Source organism: Hirundo rustica, chromosome 17, assembly GCF_015227805.2.
Source record: "Hirundo rustica isolate bHirRus1 chromosome 17, bHirRus1.pri.v3, whole genome shotgun sequence".
In the NCBI taxonomy this organism is placed as follows: Eukaryota; Metazoa; Chordata; class Aves; order Passeriformes; family Hirundinidae; genus Hirundo; species Hirundo rustica.
Genome location: NC_053466.1, coordinates 8,459,351 through 8,477,117, shown reverse-complemented (window position 1 = coordinate 8,477,117; position 17,767 = coordinate 8,459,351). Strand labels below are relative to the sequence as shown.

Here is a 17,767-nt window from a genome sequence, read left to right as displayed (position 1 = left end):
TCCGTACTACAGAGGTACTAAAACAGCAGACCAGTTGATGAGAGTTAAAACTACATTATGTTGTACTGCATGGCCTACAGATGACTGAACAACTGGACAACAGAGCATTCGAGGCTCATCAGAAGTTCTCTTCCTTCTCTTGACTGTTCAATTTACACTTTTGGGCAGGTACCAAAAAAGGTTGTAGAAGCTTAACAAATGTATCTTGAAATGTTATCTAATGCCTTTATTTATCACTACTCCAGGGAAGAGCATGTTGGAGTTAATGATTCTCTCAAATTACAAATGAAAATTGTTCTCACAGGAATCAGCTTCATAATCCTGACACTTGAGACACGTGGGGAAGCAGAGACATTCCCTGGAGATCCACTGGGGTCATTAACACAGCCAGGCTGACTCTGCAGTCCATCTACATGTGGCCAACTACAAAGATAGAAGGGAGCTTAATGGTTCTAATGTGGTGCTCAACATAAATACACACCTATTTCCTAACTAAGCATATTCCTAACTTAAGGCTCCAGTGTCTTCCTTTTAATGCACCCAGACCCCACTGCTCTGTCATTGCCAGTAGCTGCCGGTGTCCAGTAACACGTGGAAACCAGCAATGTGGGGCTGTGTCCCGCAGAAATGCTGCTTGGGTTGTGCTCTTCATCCCACCTCACTTGGGCACAGGTGAAGCCCTCGGGCTCCTGGCAGGCTGCCACTGTAAACCCAGCATGGCTGGCGTGAGGGGAGAGTAAGGCCTCAATATCGCATTTCAAACACTGATTAGTAAAGCAGGTGATTGAAAAAAAGGTGTTTGTTTAGCTTATGGAGATTGTAGAAAAGAAAACAGCTCCAGAATTCCAAAGCTGAAGTGCTACAGCAGTTGGGCACATCAGATTCCTCTGAATAAGCTTCCCTCCCTCCACCTTTGGCTGAAAGGACGAAGGTCTTTCTCAGACAAGCACTTGACAAGCAGTTGAAATCCAGCTCAACAGAAAGCCATTCAAAAGGGTCAAGAAGCAAGGATTCATGCAGTAAAATAAATACCTGGAGATGGAAAAATCTTTCTCAGTTTTTCCTCCCACATGTTTTGGAATTATTGTGCCAGGAAATTATTAAATCACACAAGTTTCAGTAATGAATGTATTGCTTGGATGGCATGGGAAGTTGCTGAGGGATACAACTAAGGAAAATAACTTTCCAAAGTCAGTGATGAAAGATCAGATAGATGAGCAACTTATATGGACTTCTGAAAATAGTACTGGTATGGGAGCATATTCTTCAAATTAATACAAGTGAGCATTTAGAGGAGGTATGTGCATGAAAAGCAGAGGGATCTTTGTTCAGTATTTTCTGCTGTCATTCAGCACAAAGGTTCCCAGTGATATTTTGATTTAACTGGGAAGACTCTGACACCTAATTAGGAAAGGGACAAATCAGAGCTGCAAAAGCACTTCTGTATCTAGAAGTATTTTTAAGTCTTGAAGGCCATTTTTAAGTCTTGAGAACAAGGCTACATTTGCAGTGCCACAAATGCCAGTTCAGGGCATGCCAGAGCTGTTCTGTGTCTCAGTAAGGTTGGTGCCTTCAATAAGACGCCCATCACGAGTTTGTTTTCTCACCTGCACTCTGCAATCCAGTTTGAGGTCATTCAACAAAAATTAACCCATCACTGAAATACTGCAACTATGTCATTTAGGAAAAAACCCTTTCTCTCCATATGGTGATAGAGTATGTACTGATGAATATTTTCTGCCTGTCTCAGTCACACCTGCACAGGGAGCACGTGGAGAAGAGGTGGGAGGTGGCAGTGGCAGTTTGGCTGCAGCAAAGTGGGTTCTGCATTGTCACTGACCGTGCATTCTGAGCATGTGGAGAGGATCCCAAAGGCACCCACAAATTCTGCTAGCTCCTATCCATACTGTATGACTTGAGAAAACAAAGGGTTGAAATGCCTGACTAGCCATAAACAGCTATGTGAGAAATACTCTTAAGACTCTGAAACTGATTCTCATGCTAGCAGAGCCAGCAAACTATTAATATTCCTAGCAGAGATCCAGAATCCACTGCACTGCCCCCTTCTCTATCATCTCCTACTGTGCTCTTTGTACTATTTTGATTTTTCTATATGCAACAATTCACTGCAGAGATGGAAGTACTCTCAATTCCTATTTGTTGAAGAACTCTCAGCAAAAAAGCAACAAACCAAAGTCATCTAATTTAAAAAAAAAAAATCTGCCAGTCTACTAGCTTTCCCTTTTTCAGATATTTTGTAATAAATAGCCCTTCTGAATCACTGATTTACAGTATCGAATAAAAATTAAACTCCACTGCAAAAATATTCAGAATCCAAGTTCGTCCCTTCACATACAAGGAAGAACCTACCTGAAGGTCAAGACACAAATACCACAAGAAGGTTTTCAAAAAGGTTTGTATCTTTTTTTGCCTTGTTCCTGTTTCACCTGCCCCCTGTTCATGCATAAATCCAGTTATTGATATTCCTATTAATACCCAGCATTATGGCAAGGTTACTTTTTAAGCAACATCTGGAATTATTTTATCATCACAAATAAATTCTTTTGCAAAAATAAATGCTGGTTTACATTCCTCTCTCAGGATCTAAGAGAACCTACTCAAGAATAACACAGAAATGTCATACCCTCTTTTATTCTCAGAAAACAAAACCCACCAGCTGCAAACTTATGTCCATGCTGGTACAAACTTAATAGAGTAGATCCTGTGTTTTAACAGGTATAATGGGGGAAGAGTATCAATGAAGTTGTAATTAAAAAAACAAAACAAAACAAACAAACAAAAAATAAAAGGGAAATAAATGCAACAACTCTTCATTAATAATAAGCACCTTTTATTGACTGTCTTACTATTCAACACTCATTCCATTCAATCTCTTAAACTGCTGAGCTACAGTCCAGTTTAGCATTTAAATAAAAGATAATGCAATTTGACTTGTACAAAAAGTGTTATACCTGCGTGGCACAGAATTAAAGTTCTATTTTAAAAAGCCATCGACACAAATAATCACTAGCTGTGGTTTGAAAATTAAGTCCTATGTATGTCAAAGTAAAAATTGACACATATCCTCCATATGATGTTATGCTTGTAAAAATGCCTACAAAAATGTTTGTTCAGAAGGCAGACTGGTTGGAAAGTATTTTCTATTTCACCATTTAGCAAATGACATCACTTCACAAAACTACTAGGCAGCAAAATATTTCAGGTGAATTTCACACATTAAAAGAACCCCTGACACCACAGTGTCCCAACGATTTCAGCAGGGCCACTACAGCTCAGCACAGCATTAAAAAAAAAAAAAAAAAAATCTGTGTAGTACAGGCTAAAATTCAGCTACATATCATTTGTTACAAGATTTAATTCAATGCTCAGGAAATTTAAAAATCAAATACACCTTAGGAGTCTAGTCATCAGATACTGGTTATTCTCACTCTTTTTCCTTGCTGCTTTTAGAATTTTATGTCTGTGTTATGAAGGGTATGTGCTACTTCCCAGCGTTTAAGATCTCTTCAAAAATGATTAGCAAACTTTTTGAGAAACTGGCAAATTGCCTTTTATAAAGAATACTTAAAATGTTGTTTTTGCCATCTTCTTCTGACCTTATTAAACTTCTACCCAAGGAAATAAAATTAACCAGAGCTGTTTTGCTGCAAGAACACCAGCTTATATGCCAACACAAATATGCAGGCAAAACAATTTATTTTATAAAAAATTAGCACGTGAGTGCAAATTAAACTTCTTCTGAAAGTCCTGGACTCTACACAATTAAAAATTTTCAACAGTATTCGAGAAGAAATAAAACTCCATCTCAGGAAACAGTAAGAAAACCAACTGAAGTAAATCCTTCATTATACATGCAAAATAGCATTTCCTGGAAAAGCAAAAATCATGTGTGTTTTTTTTTTTTTCTTTAAACTTCCTTTTCCTGTAGGACGGAAAGTTATTCCAGGAGATAAAGAACATCATCACTATTATAAAATAGTGGTGTCTCCTCATGTCAGTTAGACTTAAGTTTGTTATCAGCAAAAATCAATATGAAAGCAGAGACAAGCAATTCAGTTTGGTGCAGAAATTCTTTTACATCCAGGCACCATCTTTTTCCCCCTGCAAAAGAAACCCAGTGTGGGAAATGATCCTTTAAAACAAGGCCATTAAAACCAAACAAAAATAACAAATAAAGCAAGCAAACCTAAGCAAAGGCAGGTAGACATTACTGAGGCAGTGAATGGGATTGTAGAAGCCACGAGGAGTGAGACATATCTAAGATTCCACATGGCTGAGATCCTGGGTTCCTACTCTGCTTGGATCAGGGCGTTCTCAAACCAAAAATAGGGATTTGTTTTTTATTCCCAAAGCAGAAATAGGGATTTATTTTTTATTCCCCTTCTCTGCCTGTGTTTTTAAAGGCATCAAAAATATCCAGGATGCATGGAATATTTCATAAGGCCAATACAACTAAATGTTTGCTCAAAAGCTTGAGTTAATTTTGTGAAATAATTTAGACTAAAAATGGAATAGCTTACATCAGAAAGGCAGCACACTTCACCCTAAAATCAAAATTTTTTGCTGCTTGGATTCAAGCTCCAGAATTCTTACTACACCTAATATAACCAGATCCTCCAGTGACATTTTTCCTCCATGTGCCATAACTTAGTCAAGAAAGTCTCAGTATCCATCCTTGTTATCAGTCTTACTTTAGCAAACACTGAGTTGTGACACAGTTGCTGACAGGTGAAGGCAGATTTCACACTAAAAGCAGTGTTATTAAACCAAACAGAAACGAAACCAGGTATAATCAAAATTGTCATCTTCCTTCCCTGAGGTATTTAACGAATCAATACTAACAACTGTATAATTTACTAAATAAATGTATCAACTTCCTTGAGACATCAAATCATAGAATTAATAAATATTCTAACAGAGTAAGATAATTAATCATGGTATAAACACAAATAGTAAAATAATATATTAATATTAATAGGCTATTTATAATTCTTAATGTGCATAAATGATACAAACTGAGAAATTAAAAAGCAATTAAAGGTTGCTCAATTGCTCTTGAAGTTTTATGTCCCTCCAAAGGAGATTTTTTTTGAGGGGGACTGAAATCAATGCAATCAGTAACAAAGGAAACGGAGGCTCACCTTAAATCTAATTCACAACTCAACCCTGCCAGTATGCCAGAAATAGTAGGTTTTTCATAACACTATGTCCAGTAAGTGTAACTTTTTTAGTGATTTCTTTTTCTACAAGCAAACTTTCCGGAGACACGGTAAAATAAGAAAGGCTCAGTTTCTCTTATCTCCTTAACAACTGGATGCACCTTGTGGCAAGTGAGCTCAAGGTAACAAATCCCTTGGAAAAGGAACGAGGGAGGTGTGAATGTGACAGTGGTGAAGGGGACAAGCTTGATAGCCCAGAACACCAAAGTCTTTCTTTAATTCATAAGGCAATGTGGCATTAGTTCAAAAAAGTAACAATCTCTTCCTAGCCATACACTGTCACTTGTGATGTTCTAACACTGACACAGGTCCCTTGGCCTCTCCAAGCAGGAGTCCCTTGCTTGTTTTCAAGACAGACAGCAAGTTCTCGCTGTCATGTCCTCAGGCTGGAGCAGAATTGTGATTATTTTGTTCTACAGTGACCCTTACAAAAGAACAAAACATAGTGAAAGGCCCAAGTTCTACCTGGAAGACTCAAAAATGGTTTTTGGCTTTTCTTCATTTGCAGGAACTATTCATACCTGCTAAGCCAATGCAGATGCATGTGAACCATAGTGGAGTTTCTTAACAGTCACATTACTTAGCAAAGCACAGCATTTGCTCCATCTGTAATTAATGCTAAAGAACAATCTTCTACAATCTGTGCACTATCAGAGCAACTCTCCATTTCTAAAATGGAAGCTGTTTTTTCAAATAACCACCTAAATGAATAAGCTGAGAAAGAGCAGAAAATTAAAAACAGATGGTGACCATTCCTGCAAAAGAATCTTTAAGAGCACATACATTTAAGTTCTGATTTTGTTACCCAAACTTTTTGGGTCACTGTCAATGAACATTTCTTGCAGACCATAAGATACCCTTAGAGATCTTAACTGACAAGAGTATAAAGGCAAGAGTATTTAGTTACCCAAACATAAAAACCACAATTTGTGGATGCACCATTTGGGCAAATTCATTTTATGAAAGGGAACATACACAGGATATTACCATTACTGCATGACACCCCTGATATTTTACAACTTCCACAGAACTGTTCATTCCTTAAACCCCAGAAATGCCACAGAACAGTCACTTAATATTTTTACAGCTGGAAATCAGCATTTTTTCCTGAATCTAACATATCTGTAGGTAAACAGAATTAGCAACATTTGTTCTGAACAAAGCAGCACATTCTGTTCCCCCTACCCCCTCCCCAAAACAGAGGCAAAAATGCAGTTCCTTTTCTCATCACAGGCCAAGGACACTGCAGCTTTGTGGAGCGCAAATTCCTCCACGCACATGACACAACTGAGCAGGGCATCCTGACCCAATGCTGAGAGATTTTACTCCACATGCACTTTTCCTGTGTAGACTAAGAGGAAATGTAAAGTATTGTGCTGACTTAAGACCACATAATTTTAATGACAACAAAATCAGTAACATAGAAGAAAAAAAAAAAAAAGAAACAGATACCGCCCAAGATTTTCTTTAAGGGATTGGTTGAGATGAGGCATTCAGGATGAACTGACACTGAACAAAAGAAATTCTAAAAATCCTTTAAAGTTGTCGGACTTTCCTATCAGTGTTTTTAATGTTGACATCCAGTGTCTCTACTTTCTTTGTGAGCCGATCCAACATATCATCCTGCTCTTCTATTTCAGTCTGCAGGCCAAGAGCAAGGCTTTTCAGGCGACTCAGCCCAGAAGACATCTCATCTGTCAGGGTAGAGGGACCAGAAGGAATCAGTGCTAGAACACATATTATCTAAATGGACACTATCAGGATCCTTCTCCAAAACCCTGGCTTAGAAAATGCTAGATACAATTCCTCAAGTTGGAGTGTTCCTCTGAAACAGAGGAAGCACTGGTATGTTCATAGCTGTATTTTCCTACCAGAAATGGTCACTTCCTCTTTTTTTACATTTGGTGTTAAGTAAATGCTTAACACCAAATTGGATCTTTATCAAATAACATACCCTGTAATGTAGTTTTTACCTTTTTTAAAAAACGTATCCCATAGAACATTTGGTACATATTTTCTCTGCTCAGCATACGCAGTGTGCTCACTAGCTCAATTGCTTTTCTTTAAACTTCATGCAGAGAGGATACCAATACACTGATTAAAAACTCCAATTTCTAGATTTCGTAATTGACCAAAACGTGACAATTTCATTGCATGATTGATTGGTATAAATGCTTCTTGAGGTGAGTTTTCCACAGCTTGGGAACAGAACAAATGGGCACTAGGTCTTGTGATTGACCATTTCTCTTTGATTTATTCCTTTCTGATTTTTTTTCCAATCTCTTCTTTCTAGGTCAGCTACACAGTAACACAAACAGGCGCTTTGTCTATATGCTACAGAACAAGGGAAGGCAAACTCAGCTGCACGGTTTTGAGAAGTAATAAAAGAATTGCAGCAAATCCACAAATTAAACATTTAGTGCCTTTCAATTCTTAGCAATTTTTAGCAAAACATGTATTTTAAATGCTGTGCATTGCTTCACATTATTTGGGTCTAAAGTGATGCACCATGTAGATACTTTTGAAATGCAAATACAAGCAAATGATTTTCTAAAATTATCATCAAATTTCGCACGTTAATTAAAAAAAAGCGTTGGCAATATATCACTTAATAATTTTATCTGGTTCAAGAATCAAAAATTCACAACTGTACATCAAACAGCTTCAGTTTCCTCACTCACCTAAGTTGGTATCAATTTTCTGGTGGTAAGCTCGCAGTTGTTGGTTCTTTGGGTAGGCATCCCTTTGCACTGAAGAAACTAAATCTGCTTTGTTGAAATCACTGTCTGTTAAGAGTACAGAACATCACAAACGAAAAAGCACGTGAGAAGAGGTTTTGAAATTTTAGCAAGGCTGTTAAAATTAGCTTAAACACAGCTGCCAGGTAATCGCATAACCAGAGCAGCAGGAGTAGTCCGAGCCCATTGTCTATAGGCCAGCTCTCAAGATGAACACTTCAGCTACAATTATTCTCTTTAGGGCTGCCACTTGTACTTCTAGTAGGGAGTGTGGAGAGAAAAGCAAACGCGAGCCCCCAGCGCCCATCCAGGAGCGGGGATGTGTCCCGGGACCCGCCGGGGCCGCTCTGCCCTCTGCTGGGCACGCGGCGGGCTGGGATGGAATCGCAGTCCCCAAAAGCCTTCATTTCCTTACTCACACATCATCATCATCATCCGTATCCTGCTGCTTTCGCACCGTGCTAAATAACCGAGGCTCACTTGATAAAGAAACAGTTATTGAAGTTAACAGATTGAGAGAAGGAGGAACGAGGCCAAACTCCACGCGCCACCTTCTGAGAATCAAGAAATTACTTCAGTATGAAGGGTTAGAATCCATGTTTGAAATAACACGGACAACGTGTCTGAAAACTATAACAAACAACGGTTAAAAGGAGAACTTCTGAATGTGTAACATTTTGGCAAATTTGGGGAAACTCTGTCTGCACACTGTGTGCATTGTCTACGCAAATATAAGCACTGGGTGCTTTCAGTCTTTAGGGGGTATAACAGCTTCACTATGGATATAAAGAGTTTAATGGAAACAATTCCCTAGATTTCAGAGCACGAGGGCTGGGATACAAATCTCCAGATGTTAGGCAGCAAGGTAAGTCAGCAGCTGGGCATGCTGAAGGGTCTCTGCCTGCATCACTCTGCAAGTTTGCCCCATGTGGATGACAAGCATTCAGTGTAAAATAAAGTTAACAAACCTGAATTATCTAGCTTCCTTAAATTTGGATGGCTTTCCTGGTATTTTGACTCTTGTTCTTTACTAGACATCATTGCTTCTTTTAACCTAGTAAAAGAAATAAATAAAAATAAAGCGTTGCTATTGACCTCAGCATTAAAGAAAAAAGGTAGCTAGACCATCTCAGGAGTTTACAGGAGTTTGAAAAAGCCAATAGATGTTTACTTTCTCATTTTCTTGTGACATTTCAGAGATGCTGTGGGAGACAAGTCCCAAATAAAAAGTTTATGTTACTTACCTGCTGTTAGCGTAATAATCAGGGGCTCCATTCTGCTCTGGCTTGCTCTCTGGAGGTTTGGCTTTGAAGTAGTTTACCAAGCCCCCCCAAACACTCTTGATGCTGTTTATGTGCCTTTGACTCGTTTTCAAGTCCTGATCCATTTTATCCACCATCTGCTCCGTGCGCTTCAGAGCCTCTCCCTGACGGACGAGCTCCTAATGGGCATTGACAGAAAAAAGCAGACTATAAAGCCAAGATAAACTGAGACCTCAAACAATTCACTCTAAAGGTGACACTCCAAAGAAAAATAACAGTGCTCCTTCATCTGTGCAGATTATTTCTGAGGGCAAACAGCTTTCCCCTCACTCCCGCTCCTCCAGGGCATTTCAATCAACAGTTGCTTGTCAGCCTCTGCATTACCCAGCTGTAAAATCCTCATCCCTGTGACGTGTCAGGCTCCTGGCACCTACCACAAACAACATCCAGGAGTTTTCTGTACCAGCCTTTTGTCAAGCTAATATTTGCATCCGTGGCTGACCACCAGATGGGTGATGTGATGGAAATGCACAGGTTTATGGCAGGGGAATGAGCAAGCAGGACAATTTCTAATTATGAATGGCACCTTCATTGGGAAGGGATTCTACTTTCGCCTTACTGGGATGCTTCTGATAATTGAGAAATAGAACAACCAAAGGAAATAAACACAAACAGAATTTCTTCAAACTTCAGGAATATTTTAGTTAATTTTAACAGTGCAATTTAGGAAATTTTATATGTAGAAGTATATTATTTTCTAATTCAGCAGCAGAAGCACTATTCCACGGTAATCCAAAGATTAATGCTGGCAGGAAAGTTGCCTGCAGCTACCACCAGTGCAAAACAAAGGACTTGTGTTCATATTCTTGCTAAACTCTGGGAAATTTTAGTTGAATATTCTTTTCTCCTCCTCTCAATAAGGCACAAACACTCAGACTTCAAGTTTTACCACAGGCCCTATGTCAAGCCTGAACTCTTGATTCCTCACTTGTGATTTCCTTAACAAACAAATCACGAGTCTGAAAATTCAAAGATATACCACCAAGAACCATGTGAACATAAGGACTGGCTGCAGCTTGGGCATGCTCTGGGGTTAATTTAGGCAACCACATCACCCAAGGAACATCCCATTACAGCAGGTGACACAATGGACAAGACCTTTACGAGCCCGAGCACAAAGTGCTGAAACAGAGCCTGAGGAATGAAGGAAATGATTAATCAGGGGGAACCGAAGCACATCACAAACAACTCACAGGGAAGGCCCTTCATCTAAGCAAGGGGACTGCTAAAAACTTTTTAGTCAGCTAAAAATCAGTAAGAATGTTGAAAGCAGCTGAAAGCGCGGCCGAGTGCCAGCCTCAGTACTATTCAGACACAGAGGCTGTAAGCGGGATTTTTCCATCAAAACGTAAACGCCATCAACCAGAAAACACAGAGAGACAGGCTGGCTGGAAAACACCGAGTAAAGAGGGACTTTTCAGGAGACTGTCGGGGTGATAGGGAGAACAAGACTCCCCTCCCGGAGGTGTGAGCGAAGGGGGAGCGCTCAGGCCCTGCGGCCGCTCCGCTCCCGGCCCCGACCCACCTCGGAGGCGGCCACGCCGATGCGCTCGGACTCGTAGAGAAGCGACAGCGAGCGGGTGGTGCTGTCGGCGGTGGCGGCGGAGCGGCGCAGCACCTCCTGCTGCAGGTACCGCTGCCGGTCCGAGCCGCCCGCCCCGCCGGGACCCGCCGGCGCCACATCCTCCTCCTCGTCCTCCGCGAACGGGTTGTAGCTCCTCGGGGGCGCCGACATGGCACCGCCGACCGCGAGAACGTCGGCGGGGAGCCCTCACCCCTCACAGAAGCCCCCAAGCCCCTGTCTCGGGCCGCGGCCGCTCCGCTGCTTCCGCCCACGGCATCGAGGGCCGGGCGGAAGCGCCGGGCGCATCCACCGAACGCCTCCCCCCCGCGGGGCGGGGTGAGCGCGCCGCAGCGCCGCTGGCGGACAGGCGGCTACTGGGCGGGACCACTGCGACGGGGGGGGGGAAGAGAAGTATGCAGAGAGACGGGCGCCGGCAGGGAGGGCGGAGCACCGGGCGGAAGTGAAGCCGCTCCGGGCGCTGCCATCTTTGTGGCGTGATTGGTGCGCCGTGCTCCCGCGGGCGGTGCAGATCTCGCGGGCGGGGCCGAGGCGGGCTGGCCGGCGCCGTTCCCCCCGTAACATGGCGGCCGCGGCGGTGGCGGCGGCAGCGGCGGCCGCGGCTACAGCGGCCACGGCGGCGGCGGCCGGGACGGCGGCCGCCACGGCCGGGACCGCCGCGGCTCCCTCCGCGGGCTCTGCGGGGCGGGGGAGCAGCGCGGCCACCGCGCGCGGCTTCTACTTCAACACGGTGCTGTCGCTGGCGCGGTCGCTGGCGGTGCAGAACCCGGCGCCGCTGGAGAAGGTGAGAGGGTTTGTGGGCAGCGGCCGCCACGCGTGGGGGCTGCGTGTGGGGCGCTGCGTGTGCGCAGGCTGCGGGGTTGTCACGCGTGGAAGCCGCGCGGGGCGGGGGGGCCGTGCCGCGGCAGGGGTGGCCCCTGTGTGCACGGGACTCGCCCGCAGCCCGATCGGCGCCGGTCGTGGCCCCTTCTGGGCGCTGTTTGTGCCGTGTGTGGGGTGTCCGGCCGAGCCCCAGCACTGTCACGCGTGGGAAGCGGGTTAGGGGCAGCTAGCGTGCCTGCGGGCCGGGAGATGCCCCGGGGGACGCGGCTCTGCCGGCACGGGGCTGTCTGTGGGCTCTGAGGGGCTTCTGTCACCACAGCTTCGGCCGCCCCTGCGTTCGGGGCAGCTGGGCCTCAGGGATGCTCGTGTGGGCCCGCTTAACCCAAAAACTCGGGTCAGCAGCGCACCCTCGGCGCAAGGAACTGGATCTTGCTGCGTGTCCCCCAAGTCTGTAGAATATGGTCTTGTGGGAGGAATTAGCCTCAACCTAATTAGGGCCGGTTGCTTTCCTCCGCGTATCTGGTTAAATCCAGACGTCGCAATCAGGGCCGGGTAAAATGTGGGTGAGCCGAAGCTGCTGAAGGGAGAGCCCGGGCTCCGTGGCCGGGCAGTGCCCCCGAGGGGCGGCCCCGCTCCCGGGGCAGGTGTTGGTGCTGCTGCCCGCGGCAGGGAGGGACAGCCTGGCGTGACAGCATGTCCGAACTGCAGCAGGCAATAAGCGTGACTAAACAGCTGAAAAATGCACCGCTATGTGCTGATGAAAACTATAGTGCTTGTTCTCAGCCAGCTGTTGCAGCCTTCTTTTCTTATTTCTTCTTCTGGAAATGTACTATTAGTGTGACAGCCAACGGTGAATAATTTTTCTGTGCCCTGCTGTTGCTTCACAGACATCCAGGTATTATTTTTTTTTTTTCCCCAGTTTGACAGAATACAGCAGTTCAATGATAGTAACAGTTCATATCTAGCTGGCATTGCTCACTCATGTTACTGTTATTGCAAATTTCACCTGACGTGGAACACACATATCAGCAGTCATTTTCCAAAGTTCATATTTCCTCTGCTGTATTTTATGTTGAGCAAGAGGATTATCCGAGTTGTACTACAGGGCTTGTAAGAAGGAGGTCTGGCATTTGGAGGACCAAAATCTCGAATTCCATTGAACATCCAGTAAATTCTTCTAATCCTCTTGGGAGGTTGTTCCTTGCTTTAGAATTTTTTAAGGTGGGATGTTCGGAGAGTTATTAAAATAGGAAGTGACTTGACATTCAAACATTAGTAAGTCAAAGTGTCATTTATTATGAAGGCTATTCTTAGACAGTATTTATTAACATCAAGAAAATTTATAAAAAGACAACCTGCATTTTCCCATTTTTAAACAATTCCATAGAAAAACAAAGTATTTGGGAGGTTTGATGTATTCTTTGAATGTGTGTTTATGGAGTATGGAGAGAAGTAATAGGTAAGTAGTGAGAAAGTAATAGTTCTGACAACTTAATCTGTTATGTTGAAAGGATTTGTGCAGGATTTGTGCACAGGTTAGCAACAGTTAATTGTTCAGTGCTGTATATGTAGAAGGCATTGGTGCAGCTGTAACTGAAGCTGCATCCACCTATTTTTTGTTTACAGGAACTGAGTAAATATAGTAAAAGTGCCTGCTGCACATTTCCTGCACATCTAAAAGTGACAGTGCAGTAAAGGCTTTATCATACTTCAGCACTTTGGTAAGTGTTGAAGAAAATCTTTAAATTGGCCCATGTTGTAGAAAATAATGTTTGATATCTACTTGACATTTTTCTGTCTTTTCCTGGTTTCTGTCATTCATCACTCTTTCCTCGCCCTTGGATGTTCTCACTGAGACTGATGACTGAAGGAGGGTAACGTGGCCAAATCTATTCCAGGAGATGGAGAATCTGTGCATTTCAAACAATCTTCTGTTTGTTTTTCAGTCTCGTTCCTCTGCTGTTTTTCAGGTACAAAAGCTGCTCTGTATGTGTCCAGTGGATTTCCACGGGATTTTCCAGTTGGATGAACGTCGTAGGGATGCTGTTATTGCTTTAGGAATCTTCCTAATTGAATCTGACCTTCAGGTATTTTTCTCACTTAGGCTACCTGTTTACCTTCAAAGATCTTGGATTAATTCTAGTTTAGTTGTTCAACGAACGTAAAGTTGGTATTTGCTCTTCATAAAAGTAGATTAAAAAGATCAGAGGTAAGGGATGGATGCAGTCAGGAGAGCAAGGAAATGGTGGTAAGTGTGATAGGCAGTAGCCATGGCTCTGCCACAGCCAAACTGCTGCCGTGTTTTCTGGTCACCATGGCTTAAGCAGGGAAAGGAAAGAGTATTCAGGAGGATTCACTCACACCAGATGTGTCACTGCATGTTCTTTCCCACATGCTCCTGCGTGACAGGGGTGCTCCAGTGCATTCCTGAAGGCCAGGTTTGCAATAGGCCTTTTCATCAGGATAAACAGACAGAGCACACAGGCTGCATTGTACACAAGCATCCCTTCTGTGTCTGCCAGCAGGGCCAGCACAAGCTGGTTCTCTTCCCTTTGACTGCTGGGCCTGGTATTGTTCTGTGTAGAGGAAAGGAAGCGTGGACAGAGTCCCAGGTGCAATCACTTTAAATCCTTTCACCTTGCTAAGGTTTGCATCAGGCCTGAATTGCCTCTTGTTTAGTAACCATGTGCTATGGTACAGCTTGCGTGGATATTATTGATTTTTTTCTTTTTTCTTTTTGTGTTTATTTGAGGGGTTTTTTAATAAGGCAGCTGTGCTGTGCTTTGATTTGCAGGTGAGGGAGCTGAAGTGTTATATAGATGTGTTAAGTGACTTGTGTAAGGCCATGGGATGCATCACTTGTACTGAATTGGCACTGGCACTCTGAATTCGTAGCTGTCTTAAAATTATTTTGGGAGCTTGTTGTCAATTAATAAAATGTTTAGGGTTAGGTGCTATTTTGGAACTCTCTTGTCCAGCTTTTACAGAGAATGAACTCCTGCCTGGAGTGAAAGGCTTGGATTTAAGGCACCGAATTGGGTTACTTTCATTTGCTTGTTTTGAAATCAGTTTTGCAATAGTCAAGAAGCCTGTGGAGTAATCATTAGAAGCGTGTTCTGTGTGTGCTAGTGTAATTTTACCATCTCTCTAAAATGTCTTGGATGACACGGTTTTCTTCTCCATTTTAAATATTCTATTTTCTTCTTTAGCACAAGGATAATGTGGTTCCTTACCTTCTGCGGCTCCTGAAGGGCCTTCCCAAAGTCCAGTGGATTGAAGAAAGCAATGGACGGAAAGGCAGAGGTGATGGTTGGATTTGTTCATCTTTGTCATGGAATGCCAGCCAGGAAATAGAAATAGCAAAGGTTGTTCAGGACATGGTTCAAGGAGAGGGATGAAATCCTGCTAGGTTCCTACTTAGCTCCTGGCTTGACAGCCTTTAATATTGATTTTCTTTAGAAGCCAAAGGAAGTTGAATAGATCCCTGTTTTCCTGCTTGGGTGCTTTTTGATGAATTGCACTTTACAAATAGGTCTGTGTTCAATATATTTTGTTACTAAACTGGAAAAGATTGTGAAGTAGCTAAAGTAGGAGAGTGGAACATGAGATTTGTATGCTCTACTTTTAGCTTTGGTGCTTAGTTGCTGTTTAAACTACTTCATTTTTTTGCTCCCTTAATGTCAGAATACTTTTGTACAGTATTATGTGATTAAAGTTTATTTCAGATTAGTTGAAAGCCTAGGAAGGTTTTTAATTCTGATTTAAACATTTATGCTGAAATTATGATGGCTAGAGTGCTTCTAAATTTTGTATGTAATACTATTTTTCTTTACTGTCTGTCGCAGAACTTTACGATATGGGAGTCACTTGTGTCTTCTTGCTTTATTGTAGTTTGCTCTTTTTATGTTGGCTCTCTCTAACAAGGTTTAAGTGCCTGAGTTTCTCTCCATTTCTTTGCAGGTTTGCTTCCAGTGGCAGAAAACTTCAGCTTCTGCTTAGTGACGTTGTTATCTGACGTGGCTTACAGGGATGCATCTCTCCGAGAGCAGGTGGGGTTTAATCTTGTGCTGTTGTATTACCCAGTTCTCCAGTGCTGCAATCCTGACAAATGTCTGCAGAAGAGCACAGCTGCTCCCTGTCAGCAAGGGGCTGATTGCTTTAGGGTGTGCACTGATGCATTAATTGCTTGTGTTAATAGTTAAGTACCTAGAGGATATTGGCAGGTCTGCAGTTTCTTTTGGGCGTCAGTTGCCGAGCCCAGAGTTTTAGAATTCCAGTTTTGATACTGAGGTTGGGAGTGCTGCAGTTTTATTGTGTAGTACTCGCAGCTCACTGCAGACTTTTCAAGAGAAGCTCTGTAACCTGAGTGAGGGCAATGTAATCTTTCAGTCACACAGCATTAAGAAATCTTCACAGAGGTGCTTACATTAATGTTTACAAGTTTCATTTGTTACAATGGTCTGGTGTAAGATAATGATATCTCTTTACCAAAACATACTTTTATATGTCTGTCTTGATGACTTTAGATTTTGGATGCAGTCCTACAAGTAATGCAGTTCCTGTTGGGAATGTGCCAGACACCGCAAATGCATGATAAAGGTACTGATAAAATTGTTCCTGTATTTGTAACTCGTCTCCGCTGAACTTCTCTTGTGTTTGTTAGCTGATTATCAGGATCAATCCTGAAAAGTGACTTTTGTCTTTCAGCTTCCCTTAGTACTTCTCTGTTCTGTTTCTTGCGGACTGGAAAACATGGAAGCAGAATTGTAGAAATTCACGATGCTTTCATGGTTTTTCCTCTGCTTGTACAAATCAGTTCTTATAAAGCAGTTTAAGCTGAAACAGTTTAGTGAAGTGGTAGCAAAAATGAAGAGGAAGTTCTGAGTTACTGTTAATGTGCTGTTATGTGTGTTTTTGCTTTCCAGAATATTTATGCAAGTATGCAGTGCCCTGCCTGATAGGAATTTCTCGAGCCTTCGGTCGCTACAGCAATTCAGAGGAGGCTCTCCTTTCGAAGCTTTTTCCTAAAATTCCCCCACATTCCCTGAGAGTTCCAGAAGAGCTCGAAGGAATTCGCCGTCGATCCTTTAATGATTTCAGGTCAATTCTTCCCAGTTCTCTGCTCACTGTTTGCCAGGAAGGAACACTGAAGAGAAAGACTAGCAGTGTATCCAGCATCACACAGGTTTGTATGACTTACTCTTTGTTGGAGTCAGTGCTGAGATGATTTCTTGCTCTCAGTGGAGTTAAGACTTAAGCCTGGATATGCAGAGAGTCTCTTATTTGACCAAATACAAATATTTTATTGTGGTTCCATGACTGAGTTTCAAAATAGTTTTGTAGTTTCTGAATTACAGAAGGAGCAGTGACAGTTAAAGTAGCAGCTGTACTAGTAAGTCTTTACATGGAGCATTTGGCAAATCCCATTCCTTGTGCTATTGTCATTAAAAGGCATTGTAATGTATATCTAAAATCGGGAAGCTGGCATTTAATGGCTGAAGTTTTCACAGGAGGATACAGGAGCTCTTCCTGGTTTCACTAGGAGCTGTGGGTGTTCATTGCCTTGGGGGAAGACTGGATTCACATGGTGGTTTGAAACTACATATTGTTACTGGCATAGTGTCATGCAGTAGAGAAGTCATCATTCCTTTTAATCAAAAGCACTGAACTGGCATTTTTTAACTTCTCATTTTTGGCTGGAGTTGAGCTGTTAGACCCAGCAATATGTAGTTCCTGTTAGTTTGGCTTGAAGCTGTATTTCATTTTAAAGTGTACAATCTAGTCCTGACCAGTTTTATAAATATTTTCTAAAATGAGGCTTTTGTGCGATGTTTCAGGTTAGTCCTGAACGTGGGGTTCCCCCTCCCAGCTCTCCTGGAGGATCTGCTGCAGTTCATTACTTTGAAGGTAGATTACCTTGAGGAACAGTATGTGATTTGAGGTTTTGTTGCTATTTATATAAAATTTAAAACAGAAAACCTTTTGACCCCTTTCTCTGCTTTTTAGAATTCTTACATTAATTCAATGGCACATGCTGGCTAGTTTTTATTTTTTTTTTAATTG

The 17,767-nt window shown here is 42.6% G+C and overlaps 2 protein-coding genes across 3 annotated transcripts in view; one reads left to right on the top strand and one right to left on the bottom strand.

The window, feature by feature from the left end:
• Window positions 1–2,830: 2,830 nt before the first annotated feature.
• SNAP29 (synaptosome associated protein 29) lies at window positions 2,831–11,140 on the bottom strand. Its single transcript, XM_040081095.2, has 5 exons — window positions 10,826–11,140; window positions 9,223–9,419; window positions 8,947–9,032; window positions 7,922–8,026; window positions 2,831–6,934 (listed from the first exon to the last, which is right to left on the bottom strand). Exons 1-5 carry the CDS (start codon window positions 11,033–11,035, stop codon window positions 6,777–6,779), a joined length of 756 nt encoding a protein of 251 aa, XP_039937029.1. The 5' UTR covers window positions 11,036–11,140; the 3' UTR covers window positions 2,831–6,776.
• Window positions 11,141–11,444: 304 nt separating this feature from the next.
• Window positions 11,445–17,767, top strand: part of PI4KA (phosphatidylinositol 4-kinase alpha) — a 52,503-nt gene continuing 46,180 nt past the window's right edge. The window contains exons 1-7 of one of the 2 annotated variants that reach the window (XM_040081196.1): window positions 11,445–11,666; window positions 13,675–13,791; window positions 14,914–15,007; window positions 15,665–15,753; window positions 16,231–16,303; window positions 16,630–16,889; window positions 17,542–17,611. In XM_040081196.1, the coding sequence (XP_039937130.1) occupies window positions 11,445–11,666; window positions 13,675–13,791; window positions 14,914–15,007; window positions 15,665–15,753; window positions 16,231–16,303; window positions 16,630–16,889; window positions 17,542–17,611 (925 nt within the window). The remainder of the gene's footprint in view (window positions 11,667–13,674; window positions 13,792–14,913; window positions 15,008–15,664; window positions 15,754–16,230; window positions 16,304–16,629; window positions 16,890–17,541; window positions 17,612–17,767) is intronic. The other variant, XM_040081198.2, reaches the window with a different exon arrangement.